General features: G+C 40.7%; 1 protein-coding gene across 1 annotated transcript in view; it reads right to left on the bottom strand.

Moving 5' to 3' along the window:
• Positions 1-25,780, bottom strand: part of LOC124619394 (beta-galactosidase-1-like protein 2) — an 82,363-nt gene that overhangs the window by 32,139 nt on the left and 24,444 nt on the right. The window contains exons 2-8 of the mRNA XM_047145746.1: positions 23,658-23,859; positions 22,906-23,091; positions 15,516-15,657; positions 14,925-15,072; positions 8,744-8,896; positions 8,203-8,349; positions 5,546-5,733 (exon numbers count right to left, since the gene is read on the bottom strand). Coding sequence (XP_047001702.1) covers positions 5,546-5,733; positions 8,203-8,349; positions 8,744-8,896; positions 14,925-15,072; positions 15,516-15,657; positions 22,906-23,091; positions 23,658-23,859 — 1,166 coding nt within the window. The remainder of the gene's footprint in view (positions 1-5,545; positions 5,734-8,202; positions 8,350-8,743; positions 8,897-14,924; positions 15,073-15,515; positions 15,658-22,905; positions 23,092-23,657; positions 23,860-25,780) is intronic.

Raw genomic sequence — 25,780 nt, 5'->3', positions numbered from 1 at the left:
AAACATGTGCAGTCATACACATGGCACAGTATGGTTGGTTTAATTTTAACTCAACCCGTAGCCATTGTATTGGGATTCATCTGTCATTTGTAGCCAAACCCATTTTCATTAAGACGCTTACAGCATACTCTAATGGGAAAATTTTCATTAATTTTTCTTTGTTTCCATAACATTCTGCCCTTCTTCGATACACAGAAGAGTGAAAGAAACTAGTACACCTGCCTAATACTGTGTGGGGCCCCCGCGCCAGCATGCAGAAATGCCGCAACACGATGTGGCGTGGACTTGACTAATGTCTGAAGTAGTGCTGGAGAGAAATGACACCATGAATCCTGCAGGGCTGTCCATAAATCTGTAAGAGTACAATGGGGTGGAGTTATCTTCTGAACAGCATGTTGCAAGGCATCCCAGATGTGCTCAGTAATGTTCATGTCAGGGGAGTTTAGTGGCCAGTGGTAGTGTTTAAACTCAGAAGAGTGTTCCTGGAGCCACTCTGTAGCAATTCTGGATGTGTGGGGTACTGCATTGCGCTGCTGGGATTGCCCAAGTCTATGGGAATGCACAATAGACATGAATGGGTCATTGTTGGTCCCGTTCCTGCAGGATCTTTTTCTGGCCACAGCGATGTCAGAGATTTGATGTTTTACTGGATTCCTGATATTCACAGTACACTTGTGAAATGGTCATATGGGAAAATCCCCACTTCATTGCTACCTCAGAGATGCTGTGTACCATCGCTCATGCATCGACTATAACACCATATTCAAACTCACTTAAATTTTGATAACCTGCCATTGTAGCCCCAATAACTGAGTAACAACTGTGCCACACACATGTTGTCTTATATAAGCATTGCCGACCACAGTGCCATATTCTGTCTGTTTATATGGCTGTGTATTTGAATGCACATGCCTACACCAGTTTCTTTGGCAATTCAGTGTAATCTTCCATACAAATCTGACGTCATTCTGAGCAGTGTTTCTAACTTAGTATTTTGAAACTGTAACTTTATTTATAATCACCCTGTATATCTCTTATAATAATTACTATTTCAGGAGAAAAATAATAGTTGCATTTGAGAATATATTTTAGCTTCTTGCAGGCTGAACTAATACAACATCCATTAGAACTTAGAGCTGCAAGCTACAAACTTTTATTAAGAGAAGAGACTGTAGAAAAAATGAAGCCTGATACCTGTATTTACACCATAAGCATGAAAATCGCTGTTAGTCATGGTCCTAACATTTGTCCTATCTTGATGCATTTGATCAATTTCAACCTTTTCTCTTCATGTCAATTGTGTGTGTGTGGGCGGGTGGGTGGGTGGGTGTGTGGGCGGGTGAGAGAGAGAGAGAGAGAGAGAGAGAGAGAGAGAGAGAGAGAGAGAGTAGTTGCATCATAAAGAACTCTACCCCCAGTGAAAGTAAAAGAACTGTCAAAACCCATATTTATTTGTCACTTTCAGCAGCATAGCACCATAGACCAAATCAATACATAATTGTCCAGTTTATATGTGATGCATCAGGTAGATCACAATTAAATGAAACTAAATGTCAGGGATAGAGTAATTACTTGGAAGAAAAGAAGTTTCTAGAAATCCTATAGCACAATAAAAATGATGTAATACAAAGTTTTTCTTCAGTTTGGCTTCTGCTTCTATAGTTTGTTTGATTAATTTGAGATGTGAAAAAAATTGGTTGTAAAATTTGATCCCATTGGATTTCACACCTTTTTCATGTGACTTTTTATTCTGTGGTAAGGTCTGTAGGTGACTTTTACTTCTTATGTTATCAAAGGAGTAATTATGATTCTTTGTAGGGATATATATACTGCATGCCAAACAAGTCGAGTTGATTATGTATAAGCTTAACTGAATGTAGGATTTTGGTCTGGGGTGAGGGGTGGTGTGGGGGAGGGGGGGGGGGGGACACCTGAAATCACAGACATTGTGAATCCAAATTTTCTTGAGTAAATCAATTTTAATCAATTATAACACCAAGTACACAACCTCCAACCAACATTTCATAATTAGGACATTTAAAAACAACTGAGCATAGATAGTCTTTAAATAATTCCACGACTGTTATGGCAGAATCGGGTGGCCAATAAAAATGTTTGATGATTGCCAATTGTCTTCTGTTCACCTAGGTCAGTTACTCGCATCCAGGTGACTTCACAGTCAGACTCTGTTTTGACCTCAACAGACACAATATTTTTGTCTACTGCAAGGAACACTCCCTCTCCTACGGCATCTAACTGTATGTTCCTTGCCTCATTAAATATTTCACAGTTTTCTACTTCAGGTTTTATTCAGCTCTGAGATCTGAGAATAATTTCAGGAAGGTAGTAAATTCACAAACCTTGTTATGAATGCCTTGGCAATTTACCATAAAAGTGTTGATAGCAAAAGTGTCTTTATTTCATATGTCACCATCTATCTTCTAGCATCTTTAGGATTTCAGTGATGCTTCATAATGAATTAAGCAAACCTGTGACCATTTTGTTGCCTTTCTTTGTATATGTTTGATATCCCCTGTTTGTCCTATCTGATATAGAGTCTACACACTTAAGCATTATTCTAGGAGAGATACAAAAGGATTTTGCAAGTAGATTTTTCCCAGTACCCTATCAATGACCCACAGTCTGCCACCTGCTTTATATATGACTGAGCTTTCAAGACTGGTCCATTTTACCTCAGCACTAATTGTTTCTCCCAGTTATTTGTATTTGTTGGCTGATGCCAATTGTGACTCACTAAAATTGCAGTCATACAATATTTATGTTTTTGTGCTTTGTGAAGTGCAAAATGTGTCTGTAATTTTCAGGGAGACAGAGAGGGTTCAAGGGGACCGTTCTCTCTGATGAAGTACATAAATTTAGTATGTTGCTAGCTGTGCTGCAAAACAAGGTCTTCTTTCTTGTGATATGGTTTTTGTAGGGTCCCTCAAGTGCAGTGAAGGAAGAAATGAAACGATCCTTGGTTATGTTTGAGTTAGAGTATTGTAGTTGTCTCTGGGATCCATTCCAATCAAATCTGACTTTGCAGTTTGATTTTATGCAAAGAAGAGTAGCAAGAATTGGCCTGAGAAATTTCAGTCGCTATAGACGTGTCACTGCCATGATACAGGGTCTTCAATAAGGCTCAGAAGCAAAAGGAAAATTCACAGAATACAATACATGTATTAAGTTGTTGCAGAGAGCATGAATGGGGTGTTGTAATAAATAAATGAAATGTGATGAAACGGAATCACAGCCAGAAGCTAAACCAGTCTCAAATGCAAAATGTGATTATGAACTGATCTATGCTATAAATTTAGTTATGTATCTTCCCACAAAAGAATTTAAGCTTCATTTCAAATAAGGTTATAACAATAATAATAATAATAAACACTTTCTATCTGACTCTTGTCTATTGTGGGTACTTGCCTTTCTGCATATCACTATTTATTTTCCATCAGTTTTATACATCATTTAATTACAGTCCTTTTTAGAAGAGTGTAGCAATCCAAAGGATTGGAAAAGGGCACAGGTCATCCCCGTTTTCAAGAAGGGACGTCGAACAGATGTGCAGAACTATAGACCTATATCTCTAACGTCGATCAGTTGTAGAATTTTGGAACACGTATTATGTTCGAGTATAATGACGTTTCTGGAGACTGGAAATCTACTCTGTAGGAATCAGCATGGGTTTCGAAAAAGATGGTCGTGTGAAACCCAGCTCGCGCTATTCGTCCACGAGACTCAGAGGGCCATAGACACGGGTTCCCAGGTAGATGCCGTGTTTCTTGACTTCCGCAAGGCATTCGATACAGCTCCCCACAGTCGTTTAATGAACAAAGTAAGAGCATATGGACTATCAGACCAATTGTGTGATTGGATTGAGGAGTTCCTAGATAACAGAACGCAGCATGTCATTCTCAATGGAGGCAAGTCTTCCGAAATAAGAGTGATTTCAGGTGTGCCACGGGGGAGTGTCGTAGGACCGTTGCTATTCATAGTATACATAAATGACCTTGTGGACGACATCGGAAGTTCACTGAGGCTTTTTGAGGATGATGCTGTGGTGTATCAAGAGGTTGTAACAATTGAAAATTGTACTGAAATGCAGGAGGATCTGCAGCGAATTGACGAATGGTGCAGGGAATGGCAATTGAATCTCAATGTAGACAAGTGTAATGTGCTGCGAATAAATATAAAGAAAGATCCCATATCATTTAGTTACGATATAGCAGGTCAGCAACTGGAAGCAGTTAATTCCCTAAATTATCTGGGAGTACGCATTAGGAGTGATTTAAAATGGAATGATCATATAAAGTTGATCGTCGGTAAAGCAGATGCCAGACTGAGATTCACTGGAAGAATCCTAAGGAAATGCAATCCGAAAACAAAGGAAGTAGGTTACAGTACGCTTGTTCGCCCACTGCTTGAATACTGTTCAGCAGTGTGGGATCCATACCAGATAGGGTTGATAGAACAGATAGAGAAGATCAAACAGAGAGCAGTGCACTTCATTACAGGATCTTTTAGTAATCGCAAAAGTGTTACGGAGATGATAGATAAACTCCAGTGGAAGACTCTGCAGGAGAGACGCTCAGTAGTTCAGTACGGGCTTTTGTTGAAGTTACGAGAACATACCTTCACCAAGGAGTCAAGCAGTATATTGCTCCCTCCTATGTATATCTCGCGAAGAGACCATGAGGATAAAATCAGAGAGATTAGAGCCCACACAGAGGCATACCAACAATCCTTCTTTCCATGAACAATACGAGACTGGAATAGAAGGGAGAACCGATAGAGGTACTCAAGGTACCCTCCGCCACACACCGTCAGGTGGCTTGCAGAGTATGGATGTAGATGTAGATGTTCTGTGAAGGAATCTATCAGACATGGAACACCAGGTACGAAAGGGAAACTAAATGCATCAGTTGCTTCATAGGAAAGAGTAATAGCTTTTAATACTCAGAGAGCAACATTGGTAGAGTGAAGCTTTGAAGCAGTAAGGCTATAAAGCATGTTCATATGGCAAAGTTAGTTGGATTTTTGCCTATCATAGACAATATTCTGGGTTTAATCCAAGGTCTGGCACACAGTATTAATCTGTTTGGAAATCTCAACAATGAAAACCATTTTTTAAATATGCCAATTTACTGTTTAATGTTTCATTCAAAAAGCAAAAATTTCTGGCAAAAACTGCTAGCACATAAAAGTGTGTAAGTCTGTCTTTAGTATGAATACTTTTGGCCAAATATCAAGGTGAATTTTGCAACGTGACCCCCCCCCCCCCCCCCCCCCCCCACCCCAATAAAAAAAGTTGTTCTGAATTCATGAAAAGGTTCAAGAGAGAGAGGGGAAACTTCTGTTAGTTTTGCAGAGAATGACAAAATATTTTTTCCATTACATGTTCTTGCTTTCTTCAAACTGGTACTGAAATTTAAAATGTCTGTTTTGTTAAGCGGGGTGAGAGTTCGGCTACATTTCGAAAATGCAACTCTCACTTGAGACTGCCTTCAAGCCCATAACCATACATAAATGTATAACAGCATACCACTTGTGCAACAATTTCATCTAAAGTCAGCTGTCCAAGAAGAGGAACATCAGCGTAGGCCACTTTATCACTCTCTTTTGGAGCATCTGCCTTGAGGAATTGTCTGGGAGCGTATTGCTCCAAAAGCTCTTTTACTGCTGTGTACTTTTCTGTGTAATCTCCTGCCTCTGAAAGTGGTGCATCATAATCTGAAACCAAACAATAAAGCTATCAAAGTTCCACTGTCACAAATCATGCAGGAGAAATGTATCTAGTGATTCCACTCAAATCTTAATATGTCATTAATTAAATTAAATTTAAAATGTTTTATTACAGTAAAAATGAAAAAAAAATTACCAACCTCATTCAGATGAATGTACAGTAAACAAAACAAGCTAGATTCAATAGCAGTGCCAACACAGTGCAGTCAGGTGAGACAAGGTAGCTGTACAGTTCTGTGCTTGTGTGTATGTATGTATATTCTACAGCTCTGAAAAAGGATTCATCCAAAGGCTAGCAAAAATCCAGACTTGTTTATGTACCTTTCAGTGATTCAGCTGCATCAGTACCTCTGTCTGTATGAAACCTACCAACCACCAACAATATCTCCGCTTCAACATCTGCCACTCGTTCCATACTGAGAAGTCCTTTCCATATAGCCTAGCCACCCATGGCCGTCATATCTGTAGTGATAAGCAGTCCCTCTTCAAATATACCAAGGGTCTCAGTGAGGCCTTCACAGACCAAAATTACCATTCCAGCTATATACAAAAGCAATTCTCCTGGGCCTTGTTTCTTGCATCACCTATCACCTCCCACATTCCCTCTGTCTGGTCACAAAGGAGCGCTCCCTTCATGACCCAATACCACCCAACACTGAAGCACATTCCCCATCAGGGTTTTGACTACTTCCCTCTGTGCCCTGAAACAAGGTATATCCTACCAACTATCCTTCTCAGCCCAACCACAATGATATTCTGCCACCTATTGGACCTGCGCAATATCCTTGTCCACCTGCACTTCACCCCTGCTCTCAACCCCTTGCATCATGACTCCTATCCCTGCAGTAGACCAAGATCCCAGACCTGTCCCATACATCCTCCCATCATCACCTACTCCAGGCCAGTCACAGGTATCACCTGTTCCATAAAAGGCTGGGCTACCTGTGAAAGCAGTCATCTGATCTACAAACTAGGCTGCAATCACTGTGCTGCTATCTATGTGAGCATGACCAAGCTGTCTGTCTGCATGAATGGACACCAAAAAACTGCAGGCAAGAGACAGCTGGACCACCCAGTTGCTGGACATGCTGCTCAACACACTGTGTTTCACTACAATGACAGCTTCACAGCCTACCCTATCTGCATCCTTCCTACCAACACCAGTTTTTCTGAACTGCACAGGTGGGAACTCTTGCTGCAATATATCTTAATTTCTGTAACCTCCCTCACCTCACCCTTCACTAGTCCCTGTCCTTCATACACCTGTCCTCATCCCTGCTCTGACCCCATCACTAAACAGCCTTCTACTCTACCAATGAACACACTATTCTTTTTCCCCTTCTCTACTTCTCACCTTTTCTGCTCCCTCTCCCCCTCCTCAAGCCTCCCAATTGCACCCAACAGCCCTACACTGCCCCACCACATCCGTGAATGCTGCCACATGTAGCACCACACTCTCCCCCAGCCCTATCCTGCTATCCCTCCCTCTCCTCATCCCAGCATTCTCCTTACCCCACCACCTGTGGATTGCTTCTCCCATTAGGTGCAGTTGCTTACAGTCTGGTCTCAGGGGCCAGAGACAGATGTCTGTATGAGTTGTGCATGCATTAATGTGTGTGTGTTTTGTACTTGAGAAGAAGGTCTTTTTGCTGAAAGCTTAAATGTATAGCAGTCTTTTTGTTGTGCCTATTGTGAATCAGTATCTCCTCATATAACTGTCATTATTCCATCCTGGATTTTTCACTGTTTGATCTGACATCAAGGACACAAAAATACAGAGGTGTTGTCCATGACACGCACATGAAGCCCTATCATAGTCCTGGGCCACAGACCTACAACAGGGGCTTCTGGTACAGGGAACTTGAAGACACACCCAACAATTGCAATACCTTGACAGAAGTAACCCCATTTGCACATTGTAATGACCATGACAATATGATATGATGCAACCAGAATACAAGGATCCATCAATACCTTCACATGGAGGCCACTAGATAGATCCAGATCCAGGAGGCTACAGGAAGAGCAATTCAACATGCTAAATGTTGTCCAACATTATGTAGTAGTTATGGTCAGTCGCTGATGAGATGCAGGTCATTGCTTTTATTCCTCCATCCTGCAGTAAAATAAATGTCGTGTGACTAGGGCCTCCCGTCGGGTAGACCGTTCGCTGGATGCAAGTCTTTCGATTTGACACTATTTATCTTTAAGGGTTTCTAAAGGATTTCTAATTTCTGGAAAGTCTGGGGGCTTATTTTGGACTAATAAAATTTACCAGAAAATTTCATGCATCAATAAATAGAGCACTCTCTGCTGAGGCAGATAGTTCAGTTCTTCCATATTTTGTATAATAGCATGAGGTCTGAATTATGAGAATAGTTACTTGCACGTTATTTCCTACAATTTACTAGTGCTATCATTTAGTCTGAAGCCATGTATTGTGAACTAATGGTTTACCATAGCTAGTAACATCTGGAGTATAAGTTGGGAATGTATCTGCAATGTTTGCTCCATTCATGAATCCAAAGCTTGTGCCTCCATGAAACATGTAGAGGTTAAAAGATGCCGGAAATGTTATTATCCTCTCCAAGACATCACGGAAACCTTTTTTAGAAGAAAAAAAGAAGAACACAATTATTGAATCTTACCAATTACAAAAAATTACGATTTTGGTAATAAGAATTCATAAGGTACTTACAAATAAATTTTTATGTCACACAGAAGTAGCAATGATTTGAAATATTTAAAAATGATTAAATACACATAAAAATTCTAATCATCAGCATTATGAGGCTAGTGATCACTTCACATAATTATCTGATCATCAGTTTTCATATTGCACAATGCAGCATTCTGGTCAAGCTAAGTCTGTCACAATCTACTAGACACTAATTGTGCACTTTCACTAGAAATTTATCAAAACATAAGCTATTACTTTCTGATTTCTAAACCAACAAATGTTTCCAAGTATGTTATTGGTTTAAATATAAAAGCATACTTTCAACCGATGTAGTTGAGTGACTGCTCTCCATCCAGTGATCAAACCATCCTGACCAATATTCCATGACCATTGCTGGTTTATCTGGTTGTAATTCCTTTAGCCTGTTGAGCTGATCCTCTGGATTGACTTGGAAGTTTGCAGTCTGTAAAGCTACAAATACAAAGACTTCATGAGCTGCAAATTTTTAAATTATTCATTGGTGGAGCTATTAGTCCCCTTCTATTGAAGAGTGTTAGATGTTAAGTCTGCCAATAATATCAATAAACAAGAGTATCTTGTCCATGTAAACACAAATTACACTAGCTTCTTTAAAATTAAGAAACCTGCAGTTAAAGTTTACAATTTTTCTTACATCAAAAAGAAGTTAGCTGTCCACACAGTGGTTGCATGGGTAGTAATATCTTTACATCTTATCATGAGTGGTTAAATGGACCCTGCCACAAGCCAGTAACTATGTAGAGCACAACTGGAGCCTGTCCATTTTCATTTATATGCTGTCTGAGCAAGGGAGCCAAAGTGCAAAGTTCTTATATTTTTAATTAGATGCTGGAAGAAAGAAATCCTATACAGTTGTGAAAATATCATAATATGTATGTGTAATAACAAAATAAAGATCTGCACCCAACTTCCACCTACAACAGTGGGACACAATAGTGGAACACACTATCTTCTATGTGTCATTTGTGTGTGTGTGTGTGTGGGGGGGGGGGGGGGGGGGGGGAGGGGCATGCATTTTCCATTGCTGGAATAATAAATAATAGTTAATGAGTGGTGTCATGATCACCTTGGTGGTAACAGCGATTCAGTGTTTGATAATATGTGGAAACCAAACAGTCTTTGATCGCAAGTTTATTTATTGACTTCAATAACTGGTTTTGATCATTATGATAATCATGAGATTGATCCAAAAAAGGCATGTGGATATTCATGAGTAAGAGCATTATGATAAATTACAACCATGTAAGTAGTAGCATTGATTCACATGATTCATGTGACAAATAATGTACTTGTGTCCTTTTACTTAGTAAAAGAAGCAAATAAAATTCTTATCCATAAGTCTTATCATCACAAAATATACACACATAAAAAAGTTTTGCATCACCTTCGTTCCCAGAACTCCTGAAGATACACATTGACTGTGGATATTGTATCACAGACATAGTCCCTTTGACTGTACAGAGATGTCACTAAGCCCACCCAGAGATGTAAACAACCATGCATGACCAGCACCTATTAGACGGAGAGGGTCCGACAGCCAATCAGTTCCAGTCATTCCACCAGTAAGGAGGTACACAGCTCGTGTTGTCTGTAATTCAACTATGCCTAGACAGTCAATACTGCAGTTCGATTTCATTGTTACTTTGTGCCAAGATGGGCTCTCAACAAGGGAAGTGTCCATGTGTCTCGAAGTGTCTCGAAGTGAACCAAAGCGATGTTGTTTGGACATGAAGGAGATAGAGAAAGACAAGAACTGTCGATGACATGCCTCGGTCAGGTTGACCAAGGGCTACTACTGCTGTGGATGACTGCTACCTACAGATTACGGCTCAGAGGAACCCTGACAGCATCATCACCATGTTGAATAATGCTTTTCATGCAGCCACAGAAAGTCACGTTATGACTCAAGCTGGCACAATACTCTGCATGACGCACAACTTCACTCCCGATGTCCATGGCGAGGTCCAGCTTTGCAACCATGACACCAAGCAGTGCGGTACAGATGGGGCCAACATGCCAAATGGACTGCTCAGGATCGGCATCACATTCTCTTAACCAATGACTGTCACATATGTCTTCAACCAGATAATCGTCGGACACGTGTTTGGAGGCAACTCGGTCAGGCTAAACGCCTTAGACACACTGTCCAGTGAATGCAGCAAGGTGGAGGCTCCCCGCTGTTTTGGGGTAGCATTATGTGGGGCTGACATAAGCCACTGGTGGTCATGGAAGGCCCCATAATAGCTGTACGATACGTGAATGCCATCCTCCGACACAGTGCAACCATGTTGGCAGCACATTCTCGAGGCATTTGTCTTCATGGATGACAATTTGCGCTCCCATCATGCACATCTTGTGAATGACTTCCTTCAGGATAATGACATTGCTCAACTAGAGTGACCAGCATGTTCTCCAGACATGAACCCTATTGAACATGCCTGGGATGGATTGAAAAGGGCTGTTTATGGATGACATGACCCACCAATCACTCTGAGGGATCCACGCCGAATCGCCATTGAGGAGTGTGACATTCTGGACCAACACTGCCTTGATGAACTTGTGGATAGTATGCCAAAATGAATACAGGCATGCATCAATGCAAGAGGCTCTGCTACTGGGTATTAGAGGTACTGGTGTGTACAGCAATCTGGACCACCATCTCTCAAGGTCTTGCTGTGTGATGGTAGAACATGCAATGTGTGGTTTTCATAAGCAATAAAAATGGTGGTAATGATGTTTATGTTTACCTCTGTTCCAATTTTCTGTATACAAATTCTAGAACTCTCGGAACTGAGGTGATGGAAAACTTTTTTTATGTGAGTTAAAACATTATTAAACTGTGATGAACACTCATGGGCCATGATGCAGAGCCACCATTAGCTCAGTGTTTACAGTTGCAGTACAAACAGCTGATGGGCCTTGGCTGGAAAAACCCTCAATGTTTAACTAGAAATCCAAAAGACTATAGCCACTAAAACCAATAAATGCAATATCACTGTTATAACATTCGACCATGACTACACTGGCAAATATGAAACATTTTTTCACAGTGAATGGTGCTACTGTGGTATGTAAGGATCTTTAAAAAACCAAACATACTTTAGTAAAAATATAGGTAACTCTAGATTTTTACTTACAAAGAAACAAAGAGAAGCTTCTAAAATTACGAACCTCAGTATCTGCAAACTTACATCTCAAGTAAAAATGTGTAACAACTGTAATCCAAATTGCCCTGTTGTTAACAACAGGTGATACCCTAATTAAAATTTTTATAAAATACTAAATGTAAAATTGAAATCAGCAAAATTTCAGAGTTAAAGACCATTTGAGAATTAGCTAATGCCATTAAAGAGATAACCATTCCTGATTATGCAATTTTAGTATTGCTCAATATTGTATTGTATTATATGTTTACCGGGGGCCTAGAAACAACAGAGAGGCCCTGCCCCCGCCACAGCTGCTGTGCTCCACAACCCCATGATGACTACCGTAGTCCACTTTTCCCCTCCACCGCCCCAGACTGAACCACTCTATCAGGGTTGTTGTGTGGTTCGGTCCCCAGTGGAATCCCCCCCAGGGAATGTCTCACACCAGACAAGTGTAACACCTATGTTTGTGTGGTAGAGTAATGGTGGTGTACGCATACGTGGAGAACTTGTTTGCGCAGCAAGCGTCAACATAGTGTAGCTGAGGCGGATTAAGGGGAACCAGCCCACATTCACTGAGGCAGATGGAAAACTGCCTAAAAACCATTTACAGACTGTCCAGCTCACTGGACCCCAACACAAGTCCACCGGGCGGATTCGTGCCGGGGACCAGGCACTCCTTCCTGGTCCAGAAAGCCGTACGTTAGACCGCACGGCTAACCGGGTGTGCATCACTCAATATCACTAACATTTGTACCAATGTACCAATTAATGAAACTATCAAAATTATAAAATGTTATCTGACATCCCACAAGAAAATTAGTACTTCAGAAACCATTGAGTCCACTGAAATGTCTGAACTCATACTGTTTTATAACTACTGCACTTCACTTGTAATAATAAAATAAATTGCCTAAAAAAGGCCTTGCAATGGGAAACAGCTTAGCTGGCACACTGGCTGATATTTTAATTACTGGGTTGAAAATAATTTTTTAATAAATTTGCAAACAGTAAAAATTAAATAATTTCTTATAAATGTTGTGTAGACAATATCTTGGTGTTAGTGCAAACAGTATCAACGCCTTTGCACAATGGCTTTTTTCTATACCATAGACATATGTTCAGCATTTATAAAAGTTCTGCACTTAGTGGTGATATTTTTCGTGCCAAGTCCTGTCACCCTACAGGGTATAAAAGAGCATTTTTTATTTCCATCATATACCAATATATTCACTTACCATTAGACAGCCAAAAAATATTTAAAGAATTAGACTTATTAGACCACTTAGCCATGCCAAAAAGTTACACAGAAAGCTTTGTCATGCTACCATACAATAAGATATAGAAAACTAAAGAATATAAACACTCAACAGAAAGCAACAAAAAGTAACAATAATTGAGTCTGCATGACATTTTTCAAGTGTTTCAATAGCTAGAGAAAAAAAGCATAACCAAAGAAGCACCTTAAGAGCACAACCATCAGATGCAGCTTTCAAATAAATAATAATTTGAAAATTCAGCTTAGACACAAACAAAAGAAACTGTGAAATTCAGATGTCTATAAAATACACTGCAATAATTGTGATACATTTTATATTGCACAGACGGGCACAAATTTCAACATTAGATTTCGGGAACATACACATCTGCAGAAAATATACATCTGTATTTGGACTACATCTGATTGAACAGCAGCATGCTGTAACCAACATACATTACAACATGCAAGTCATACATACTGTATCGAAGGGCCACCTACTGGACCTTCTGGAAGAAAAGAGATGTAAAGGAACAAGACATACCACACTATTTCAGTTCTGAATCAAATCCCAACTGCCTATTTTTTGCTGTATGACAGGCTGTTATAGCTTTTGCCTGTCCTGATATGCTGACCCTGTCCATTTGTTTTTCTGTTTCTGTCCCTGTCCGTGCGTGCATCTTCTTGGCTCTGTTTATATGAGCTCATTGTACCTGTGGCTTTCTTCCTGTATCTCTGTATGCTGCTTTCAATTAATATCATTATGTACTATATATGCCATAGACATATATTTGAGAGCTACAATTTACACTTTGAACTGATATTTTACTGTGGTCCCATATTTATGCTCTAGCTCTTTTTTAATTACATTTTCAACTCACCCTATTTTGGCTTATATATAATTATAAACATCCTCTCCCTTTGTAACTTGATTGTAAACTGTGCTTATGATGAGCAACACATAGTGGCCAAGCCTCCTCAGCTGTTTGTACACAAGCTGTAAGCACAGCATGCTAACAGTGGCCCTACATCACAGGTCATGACTGTTCATCACAGTTTTACTATGTTTTTGTATTTTGTGATGTTGCCAGTCATGGCTAAGAATTTTATTTGCATACTTTGCTAAGTTCAAGGAGGCAGATATGTTACTTGTTTGATGCTTCTCAGGTCATGTGAATCAACACTACTATTTATACTGTTGCAATTCACTATTAAATATGCATGTCCTTTCTCTTTTGAGATTGATCTGATGATGATAATAAAGACCAAAAATGGTTAGTGAATTGAATAAACAAATTTGTGGTTGAAGATTGTTTTGGTTTCCAAAAAATAGTTAACTTCTGGATAAATAAAACTCATGGATTTTGCACATGTTTCAATTTACTAAAAAACAATGTATCAGTGATGGGCTGGTAGTTCTTCCATTGCACATCATGAAAACTAATAAATAATGGGATAGAATTACTGGCCAGTAGTGCTGAGGTGGTGAAACATGCAGTACTGCTGACAGATTAAAGTAATGCACTTCTTAGCTTTCAAAAATAATAGTTCCTTCCTCAGGAAGAGGAGGGGGACAGGTTGTGGGAGTGAAAAACAATGACAAGTCAATCAAACACTAAGATGAGAGAAACCCATCTGTAGTGAGGAAGAGGGCGGACAAAGATGAAGGAGGAGGAGTCACAGAGAGGAGATCAGATGGCACACTGGTAACCAGTGCTAGCTTCAGTCCAGTTACCTTCATCCTCACTATAAGTGGATCTCTCTCACCTTGGAGTCTGCGTAACCTAACCCTCTTTTTTAACTTTGCAGTATATATCCCTCACTCCTCCCCAATGAAGGAACTATTAGTGCTGAAAGCTAGTTTGTCTCATTTACTTTTATGTGCATCTATCAATGGTGCTATACATTTCACGTATCGAAAGTAAGTACTGAGCAGCAATTCTGTCTGATAATTTACTATTTCCCTCAATTAAATCAATTTATTAACATTGACAAAGTAGCATTAATAAGTATTTCATTTTATTAGACATCACCAAAAAATAAATAATTGTTTTACCTCCTTCCAAAGATCCACGATCACCACTGCTAAGAGGAGAATCAGATGTGTAAAATAATCCTTCAATTCCATGACTGAGGTACAGATCACGTAAAAATGTCAGGTACTCTTTGTCAACGACACCAGTTGAGCCATACTCATTCTCCAACTGAACAAAAGGTAAAGAACATGTTATCAGTTTAACTATGACTACATATCATGTGTGGCCAAATCACATTCGTAAGCAGTAAAGAAAGTTAAGCAAAATCTAATAATGAATATTAAACATTAAAACAATAAGTAATTCCAAACCAACCTGTGTTTGTCAACAATAAAATATGAAGCAGCATCATTTACAAGACACAAAGGAAACATGTAATTATCAAGAATTTAGCAACAAATACATTCTCTGTGATATGCTCGAATGCAATGATAAAGAAAATGGTTCATAAAGATAGCAGAAGTGGCAGAGAGGTATCACGTCAGAAGCCCAGGTCAACAGGAGCAGACAAACTACAGAACAGAAATAAGAATGATAGTAAATGTACATCATTCTCAAATTATATAACATAACTTCAGTGACCACAAACATCACATCAATATAAGACTCACCTGAACTGCAATGATAGGTCCACCTTTTATAAACTGCCATTTTGCTATAATTGGCAGTAGTTTATCATAGTATGCTTTTACTTTTGAAGTGTATTTTTCATCAGAAGTTCGTACTTTGATACCAGATGTTCTGAGCAGCCAGCTACAAAAGAAGAATTGACATTATCCAAAAATAGTCATATGCAACGCACACACAAAAGAAGCATAATTATAATTTCAGATTAACTGCTGATAGATTTGAAAGAACAATGAAACTGAAGAAATGTTGCTTTCTCATCAATACCAGTCAATTTGTTCAGACTATAAAAAATCATTTGGGAATCACATGAATTCAAAGGTATTCCCACATCCTTCTCCGATGCCCCTAGTAGAATCTAGTAACCAAAATTGAAAAAGGCAACTGCTCCCCTGCAACTGATTAATAAGAGGTGGTGCATAGATAGAGTTAAAGAAAATACAACACCTGACCTATGGCAGACTTAGCTGTGGAGTGACTGTACAGGCACACAATTTTGAAAGGAGAGAAGGATGGATTGTGGCAGCTGGGGCCAGGGAAAATGTGTTGGAGCACAGAAGGTTTAGGAAAGTATTGTGTGTGTGTGTGTGTGTGTGTGTGTGTGTGTGTGTGTGCAAGGGGGGGGGGGCAGAAGCCTGGGCAATGTGTGTGTGCAGGGGGGGGGGGGGGGGGAAGCCTGGGCAAATTGTGTGTGTGTATGTGCTATGATGTTGTGTGAAAGAAGGTATACTTAAACAGGAAGAAGCAGCCATTTCAGCCTACTCTCTAAAGTACATTATCAACAAATTATGACTAGTGCCAATTTACTCACACTGATGTTTATGGTAATTGTTCTATTATCTTACCAATATTTATGTATGTCAGGTGAAAAACTTCTTTGAAAAAACCGCGGCTCCTTCTTTTAAATTACTTAGCCTCTGTTTTTATCTAATACTTCAAATGAAATATTTATGTAACTTTACACAGAACACTATCAACTGTACAAATACTGGTGAAGCCTAGGTTTGTTTGATGCAAGCATTAGAGCTACGCATAACTTACATCCCTGAGGACAAATATTCTGATAAATTAGAAATGGAGTTCTTTTGTTTTAACTCTGGAAATTTTGGGATTCCAATTTCCTGCCAGGTGTATGCAAGCAACTTGTTAATAGCTTTTGCACCAGAATATGTAAGGGGCTGTCAAATGAAAATGTGAAAGATGGGAAAAAAGTAAGTAAAATGTTTATTATTTCAAAAATAATCACCGTAACAGTTAATAAATTTATCCCACTGTGAGACAAGATGGTCAAATGCACAGGAATACAGATGGACAGCATTGTTCTGTTGCATGATAGTACCTGCCCACATGTTGACAAGGTTATTTTGAGTATGCTGCAGAAGTTTTGCTGGGAAGGCCTCACACATCCTCCACACACTCCTGAACTCCCCTCACGCAGTTATCATATTTTTGGAGGCCTGAGAAAAGATGTTTGTGTTTGTCGATATGCTTTGGATGAAGATGTGCACACCTGGGTACAAACACAATTCTGTAGGCAACTGCAAACATTTTTCCATGAAGGCATTGACCACCTTGTCTCAGCGGGGGAAAAACATATAAACAGTTATGGTGATTACTTTTGAAATAATAAACAGTTTGCTTACTTTTTTGTATCTGTGTTATTTTCATTTGACTGCTCCTTGTAAAACCAGTTTGAACTGTAGACAGGTACACATAATGTTCCAGCGTATCAACAAGTGCCGGCATGAAAATGGAGGACACAAGAGCAGAGAGGGCCATGAGACACTGTCAGCCGATAGCACGCTGACTAGGACATCACCACAACAGGAGTGGCTTCTACCTGAAGAGAATATAAGCGCAGCTTCTGCCAGCCTCAGCTGGACAGTAGAAGATGGGCACTAGCAGAGCTGTTACTTGTGATCCAGATCCATTACTTCCATGGACATTCTATGTAGCGAAAGACATGGATTATTTGCATGTCACCAATAGCTTGCGACATGACATTGTAAACCAAAGTTAAGTATTGTCTGTGGTGTCACCGCTAGCCACCACACTTGCTATGTGGTAGCTTTAAATCGGCTGCGGTCCATTAGTACATGTCGGACCCGCGTGTCGCCACTGTCAGTGATCGCAGACCGAGCGCCTTCACAGGGCAGGTCTCAAGAGATGGACTAGCACTCGCCCCAGTTGTACGGACGACTTTGCTAGCGACTACACTGACGAAGCCTTTCTTTCATTTGCCGAGAGATAGTTAGAATAGCCTTCAGCTAAGTCAATGGCTACGACCTAGCACCATAGCAATTGATAGTTATCATATGAAGCATGTCTCATCAAGAACGATACCTCACGCCAGCCTGCTTGAGTTTAACGCGTGCATTTCGGCCTTCTCTAGCTACACAAAAAGTGGCGACGAGGATGGGATCACGTTCCCATGAATGTCCAAGTCCACAAAAAGTTTATTGTCCTGTTGACGACAAGAGCGACTGTTTTGTGCAATTTGAACAGACACTGGTACAGAATCACTTGCTAAATGACGTGATTTCCGTCGACGTCAACGCACACTTTTTGTGGGACGCACACAGTCACTTGTAGAGAGAGTGGTACTGGGCGGAGTGGAATTAACTACATGAATGTCCATGGGCGAAGGTTCATGAGCCTGAGTATTCTTGATCCCATTCCAGCTCGATACAGGAGCTGCAGTTTCATTGCTCAATAACGACATGTACAAACAACTGGACACACCTCCGTTGCGTGCTGCAAATGTTACGCTAACTACATATTCAGGACAGCATATCCCTGTGTTAGGACAGTGCAGCCTTCTTGCAACATATAAGGGACAAACAAAACTTTTGTCGTTTTACGTTCTTCGTTCTTCTTCTGCAGTGAACTTGTTTGGTTTAGATTTATTTCAGTTGTTTAACTTGTCGATAGTAAATCAGGTCCTCTCAGTGAACCAGACTGTGCCATCAGCCAGTGTTTCTCGTCTATGTGAAGAATTTGCAGACATTTTTGCATCGGGCCTTGGTTGCGTTAAGAACTATCAAACACATTTGGAACTGAAAGTAAACGCGCACCCGAAATTTTTCAGAGCGCGCAATGTTCCCCACGCATTGCGTGATGAGGTCGTCAGAACGTTAAACAATTTAGAATCACAAGGTGTAATTGAACGTGTGCCGGCTTCTCTCTGGGCTTCACCCTTAGTAATTTTGCAAAAACCTTCCGGAAAATTGAGACTTTGCGTGTACTTCAAAGCTACAGTGAATCCGCAACCCGTGACTTACCATATTTGGGACATGTAATTAATGCCCACGGCATACATCCCAGTCCAGAGCACCTCCGTGCCATACAAGACTTGCCTTCGCCGCAGAATTGAAGCAGCTACAGAGTGTGCTGGGAAAACATTATTATACTAACCATGTGCCGCACTCCTCTTCCATTTCAGCTCCGCTTCATCGCTTACGCCGTAAAGGTGTTCCGTTCGTCTGGACGACGGAATGTGAACGCGCCTTTCGCCAGTTGAAATCGGCGTTGCTTTCTAATACTTGCCTTACGCCATTCGATCCCCGGAAACCCCTTTTGTTGATGGTAGATGCATTGAATTTCGGGATCGGTGCTGTGCTTGCGCACAAAGATGGTTCGCATGATCGCCCTATTGCCTTTGTGTCCAAATTGCTCTTGTCAGCGCAAAGAAATTATTCACAAATCGAGAAAGAAGCTTTGGCTCTCGTGTTTGGTGTTACAAAGTTTCACGATTTCTTGTATGGTCGTCACTTTACCATCATCACAGACCACAAACCTTTGACGTCACTTTTTCATCCGAACAAGCCTGTACCTCCACGTACAGCACAGAAATTCATTCGCTGGTCTATTTTCCTCTCGCAGTAACGCTACGATATCTTGTATCGGTCCACTGCTAAGCACGGAAACGCCGATGCGTTGTCCCGTTTGCCTGTTGCTGAGGATAAAGCATTCGATTCTTCCAAACTTGCTTGCATGTTCATTGATGCGGAAACCGATGACGTGGTCGAATCGTTTCCGATTGATTTTCGTCGTGTAGCTACAGCCGCAGCTGCTGACCCTGTCCTTGCTACCGTTTCGCGTTTTGTTGCTACGCAATGGCCTTTGTCAAAGTCACGGATCGAGGATCCGTTGGTTCGCAGATTTTTTGCTCACAAGGAGAGACTTTTTGTTCGTCGTGGTGTTTTGCTGTTGCATTCTGATAATGATCAGTCCAGAGTCGTGGTCCCACGTTTGTTACAGTCCTCTGTATTACGGCTTCTCCACCAAGGACATTGGGGTATAGTGAGAATGAAACAACTTGCTCGTCAGCACTGTACTTGGTTCGGAATCGATGCTGCGATTACGAATATGTGCTCTTCTTGCATGGCGTGTGCCGAACAACAATCCACACCTCTGCGGAAATTCTTTGCATGGCCGAAAGCCACGTCCCCTTGGCAACGCTTGCACATCGATTTTGCTGGTCCATTCTGGAATGCTCGATGGTTGGTTGTGGTCGATTCTTTCAGTAATTTTCCTTTTGTTGTCCGGATGTCTTCCACAATGTCATCTGCCACCATCCAAGCGTTGTCTGCTATCTTTTGCATTGAAGGTCTTCCACAGACTGTTGTTTCCGACAGTGGCCCACAATTCATGTCCGCAGAATTTCAGTCATTCTGCAAGGCCAATGGTATTCAACATTTGACGTCCGCACCGTTTTCGCCTCAGTCAAACAGTGCTGCTGAATGATTGGTCCGGACTTTCAAGTCACAGATGTTGAAGTTGAAAGAGTCGCATTCTCGGGAGGACACGTTGTTGCTCTTTTTGTCTTCATATCGCTCTCAGCCCCGAGATGGTCGCTCGCCGGCTGAGTTGCTCCACGGTCGTCCCCATCGAACCTTGATGTCTTTGCTGCATCCGCCGCATCAGGTTCCTGTGCAGCGGCAGACTCCTGCTTTTGCTCCAGGCGACGTTGTATTCTATCGCAACTATTGAGGTTCACGGCGTTGGCTCGCAGGGCGCATTCTTCGCTGCCTTGACCGCGCGATGTATGTGGTTTTGGGGGCCTCTGGTGAGGTGCGTCGGCATCTCAATCAGCTGCGCCTCTGTCGTCGCCTGGGTTCTGCCGCTCCCCGTCTGCTTTCAGCGACGGTGCTGTCCGGTCAGCGCTCTGGGGACCCATCTACTGGCTCGCCTCATCCCCAGGTGTTACCGACGATGCCTTCCATTTTGCCCCATGGCGTCGCGCCGCCGCCGCAGCCGCCGGCGCCGCCCGCAGTGGACGCGTCGCTGCAGCCGCCAAGCGCCTCCCTGGGTCACGCGCCGCCGATTGCTTCCCGTGACCAGCTGTCCTCCGCCATGGAACTCTTGCCCGCTCCGGACCAGATGTCGTCTTCGCCCGTCGGGTGCCCCGACCAAATGGAGGTCGACCCTTCAGCCCCTCCTGTATCTCTCAGGGCGCATACACCGCATGTTGACGTGCACCCTGGACTAGGTTTTCAGGCGTTTCCTAGTTCCCCTTGGACCGAATGGCAGGGTGCGGGTGCCACAGCCTCGCCTGTTGTTAGGCTCCCCACCTCATCGCATACGTCAACATGGGGTCCTCCCCACGGCGGGCGGAAGCCTTATACCACGACCATTCGCCGATTTGCGGGGGAGGAATGTGGTGTCACCGCCAGCCACCGGGCCACCACACTTGCTAGGTGGTAGCTTTAAATCGGCCGCGGTCCATTAGTACATGTCGGACCCGCATGTCGCCACTGTCAGTGATCGCAGACCGAGCGCCACCACATGGCAGGTCTTGAGAGACGGACTAGCACTCGCCCCAGTTGTATGGACGACTTTGCTAGCGACTACACTGACGAAGCCTTTCTCTCATTTGCTGAGAGATAGTTAGAATAGCCTTCAGCTAAGTCAATGGCTATGACCTAGCAAGGCGCCATAGCAATTGATAGTTATCGTATGAAGCATGTCTCATCAAGAACGATACCTCATGCCAGCCTGCTTGAGTTTAACGCGTGCATTTCGGCCTTCTCTAGCTACACAAAATTGTCAATCTACTGTATTGTAATAAAAACCATTAATGTGATTTGCTTGAACTGTTGTATAGCTATCTGAGAAAGCAGCATCCCTTAGGCACCCTATAAGAGATGAGTGGGGAGGATACCACACATAATCTATATCAAAATTATATTTACTTCTAATTTTGTTACTGTAAATCACACAATTCATTTTAATTTCACTCTTATTATTAAATAAAAATATCATTAAGGAGTAGATGTATTGGTACATTATTGTTAGAATCCTAAGTACTCCCGAAGGGGCTTCTACAGGATCTTCTATTATCAACTACATAATATTCATTCCATACAGCAATTATTATTATTTCTCTTTCCTGTCTCAGACGTTATGTCTGGTTAAAAATGGAAAAGTGACGCAGACCTTGATCAAGCGTGACTTCCTTTTAACTGTACGGTATATGTTACATTGCATTTAGGAACTTTCGGGAAATTGAACATGTATCAATAATTACATATTTCTGTAGTTGCATATATACGTTTGGATGTAGCTGTATTGCATTGATGTACTGGTGGATATTGTGTGGTATGACTGCTGTAGTTGATAGTATAATTGGTATGATGTCAACTTTATCCTGATGCCACATGTCTTTGAATTCCTCAGCCAGTTGGATGTATTTTTCAATTTTTTCTCCTGTTTTCTTCTGTACATTTGTTTTATTGGGTATGGATATTTTGATTAGTTGTGTTAATTTCTTCTTTTTATTGGTGAGTATGATGTCAGGTTTGTTATGTGGTGTTGTTTTATCCGTTATAATGGTTCTGTTCCAGTATAATTTGTATTCATCATTCTACATTACATTTTGTGGTGCATACTTGTATGTGGGAACGTGTTGCTTTATTAGTTTATGTTGTATGGCAAGTTGTTGATGTATTATTTTTGCTACATTGTCATGTCTTCTGGGGTATTCTGTATTTGCTAGTATTGTACATCCACTTGTGATGTGATCTACGGTTTCTATTTGTTGTTTGCAAAGTATGCATTTATCTGTTGTGGTATTGGGATCTCTAATAATATGCTTACTGTAATATCTGGTGTTTATTGTTTGATCCTGTATTGCAATCATGAATCCTTCCATTTCACTGTATATATTGCCTTTTCTTAGCCATGTGTTGGATGTGTCTTGATCGATGTGTGGCTGTGTTAGATGATTATGATTATTATTATTATTATTATTATTATTATTACCATATCTGCACTTCACTTGTAATGATGCGAAATATATTGAAACTATCTTATATGACATAATACACAAATTTTTCTCATCCAACAATACAAGACTTTTTGTCAGTTTCATACCTTGGTAAGCCACCAAATTCCCACTCTGCACAAATGTAAGGTCCAGGCCTTATCAACATTAGAAGATTAGCTTCGTACACCTTTTGGATGAATAAATCTAGGTTCAAAAAGGCAGAGAATTCTCGGTCTCCATCTCCAAAGTCGTAAACACCTTCCTCAGGCTCATGTAAGTTCCATGGTACATATCTAAAAGACAGATTGACAGTCAGATCTTTTAACTTTTATCATTAAGTAAGTTCATAAATATTTATAAAAAATAATTAAGACTGAAAATTTGACCCAAAACCACTGTTTAACCAAATGGCAATATTTGTTTTAAGATTTTTGCCTAGAATATGTATATGATCAAAATAACACAATGAGCTTCACCTCAAGATAGTCTTTTGGCAATTCACAAAACATGGTTTTTTATGTTTTAGTTTCTCACATAATGTTAGCCTGACTTATGATATGCAAGCTGCACATACTATTTGGTGAACTATTAGTATAATTACACTTTCTTATTTGTACACATTTGTGTAATGTCAATAAAGTAAAGAAAAAGTCCCAGGCAATTCATGCCATCTGCTAGTGTATCTGACACTTTCAAAAACCATCAATCTTATGTTTCCCAAATATCTTAGCACAAAACTAATAGAATATTTAGGAGTGTGCATTGCTAATAAAATGGCATATGGGCAGTGTGTGGTAGGAACAAAAGCAGTACTGAGAGATGTAAGTTAGACATATAGAACATATAAATGTGAACTTACGTCTCAACCGCAACAAGTCCCAAAGCACTAATCTTGGCTATGCGATCTTCCCAGTAGGAAGGATGCACTCTGAAATAATGAAGTGCACCACTGAATATAGTGAGATTCTTATTGTTTAGGTGGAAACCATCAGCATCTGCCACAAGCCCAGATTCTATTGATGAACCTTGGTAGTACTTGAGAACTGGCTGCAGTTCTTCATCTGAAACAAATGTAATTGCTCTTAAATTAATGTATTAGTAAAAAAATAATGTGCACTTACTAAGGAAGTACAAGGGAGAAGGTGCTTAATAACATCTAAAAATTTATATTATTTATTTCCTTATATTTTCATTATAATCACTCATTTTTTTAGTTAAAATATAAAAGCTGTTCCTTGTCCCCAACACCATTCATGTGCTCTAGCCTCACTTACTAAAGCACAGAAGCTTAAAATGTATGTGCTAGCTATTGTTATATTGGCCTCAAGTTGCTTCAGACAAGTGATACTCAAATAATCATTTTTCAGTGGTTGCTAAGGCAAGAAAATGCATTTTGTAAAATGGTGGTTTTGAGGTTAACTGGAGTTAAATACACTAACATATACACAACACTTTTGATTAAAAAGAAGATTCCGCTATAAAGAAGGTGAATATATATTCAAAACATTATGTAAATAAGTTAGAACAAATGATGGTGAAAGAAACTAGAAATGCATGAAAGCTATCATATAAAAACAAACATTTGGTTATGGTTTGCTGCTTTGTTTTTATATGTATGCAAATGAGTGATGATAGTAACAATTATGCATGGAACACATGTGTTTTAGTGATTACCAAATCTCAATAACTCACTTTTCATAGCTGAAAAGACTGCATCAATCATCACATATTAGAAATACAAACAATAGAGCATCTACACCTAACTCTGCTACAATGATAAATTTCCCCCTTTCCTGTTCCAGTCACAAAAGGTATGTGAGGAGAATGATTGTCATTAGGACTTTGTACCAATTCAAATTTCTCTAATTTTCCCATCATGGTCATTTCGTGAGATGTATATCAAGCAAAGTAATATGCTGTCTGACTCTTCTTGGAATGTACACTCTAGGAATTTTAACAGTAAACCTATCAGTAATCTGCAATGTCCCCTTTGTCCTAGACTGGTTAGCAGTATTTAAGAATCAGTGTAACTAGGTTTTGTAAGCTACTTCCTTTGTGAGTGAATTACAGTGCCTTATGATTCTTCCAATGAATATCATTCTGGTACCTGCTTTTCTTGAAACTAGGTCTGCTTTATGTTGCCCTCTGCATATATTACTAAATATTCTATAGTTACTATGGCTACAACAGTTGATTAGCAATTGTGTAATTGAAAAATTATGTATCTTCCTACCACACACACACACCTGTGCAGCTACACTGGGCTGTCTGGATACACAACGCCAGGATTGCAGTTCGACAGTTGAAATGGGGTGGAGGATTGTGGATTAGGTGGGGTGGGTAAAGGGAGAAAGAGGTGGGAAGTGGGAGAAGGGGTTGCATTGGGGTGGCTGGTGGCTTGGAAGGATGCAACTGGTGTGAGGGTAGGAGTACAGGAGGTGGGAGGCAGCAAGTATACAGGATAAGAATGCAAGACATGTCCCCATCCCTATGCCATTCCTATTCCAAACCCATTGCCACTGGGATCATATACTTGTGCAAGATCCAGGTGCATAACCTGCTCAGCACTCCAATCCTGTCAAAGCCATATACACTACGTGCTCAAAAGTATCCAGACACCTGGCTGGAAATGACTTACAAGTTCATGGCAACCTTGATCAGTAATGCTGGAATTCAATATGGTGTTGGCTCACCCTTAGCCTTGATGACAGCTTCCACTCACACAGGCATACATTCAATCAGGTGCTGGAAGGTTTCTTGGGGAATGGCACACCTTTCTTCATGGAGTGCAGCACTGAAGAGAGGTACTGATGTCGATCAGTGAGGTCTGGCATGAAGTCAGTGTTCCAAAATATCCCAAAGGTGTTCTATAGGATTCAGGTCAGGACTCTGTGCATGCCAGTCCATTGCAGGGACGTATTATCGTGTAACCACACCGCCTCAGGCCATGCCATGAACAGGTGCTCCATCAGATTGAAAGAT

Source organism: Schistocerca americana, chromosome 6 (assembly GCF_021461395.2).
Source record: "Schistocerca americana isolate TAMUIC-IGC-003095 chromosome 6, iqSchAmer2.1, whole genome shotgun sequence".
Lineage (NCBI taxonomy): Eukaryota > Metazoa > Arthropoda > Insecta > Orthoptera > Acrididae > Schistocerca > Schistocerca americana.
The sequence above is the reverse complement of the archived record's forward strand: the minus strand, read 5'-3'. Positions and strand labels throughout refer to the sequence as shown.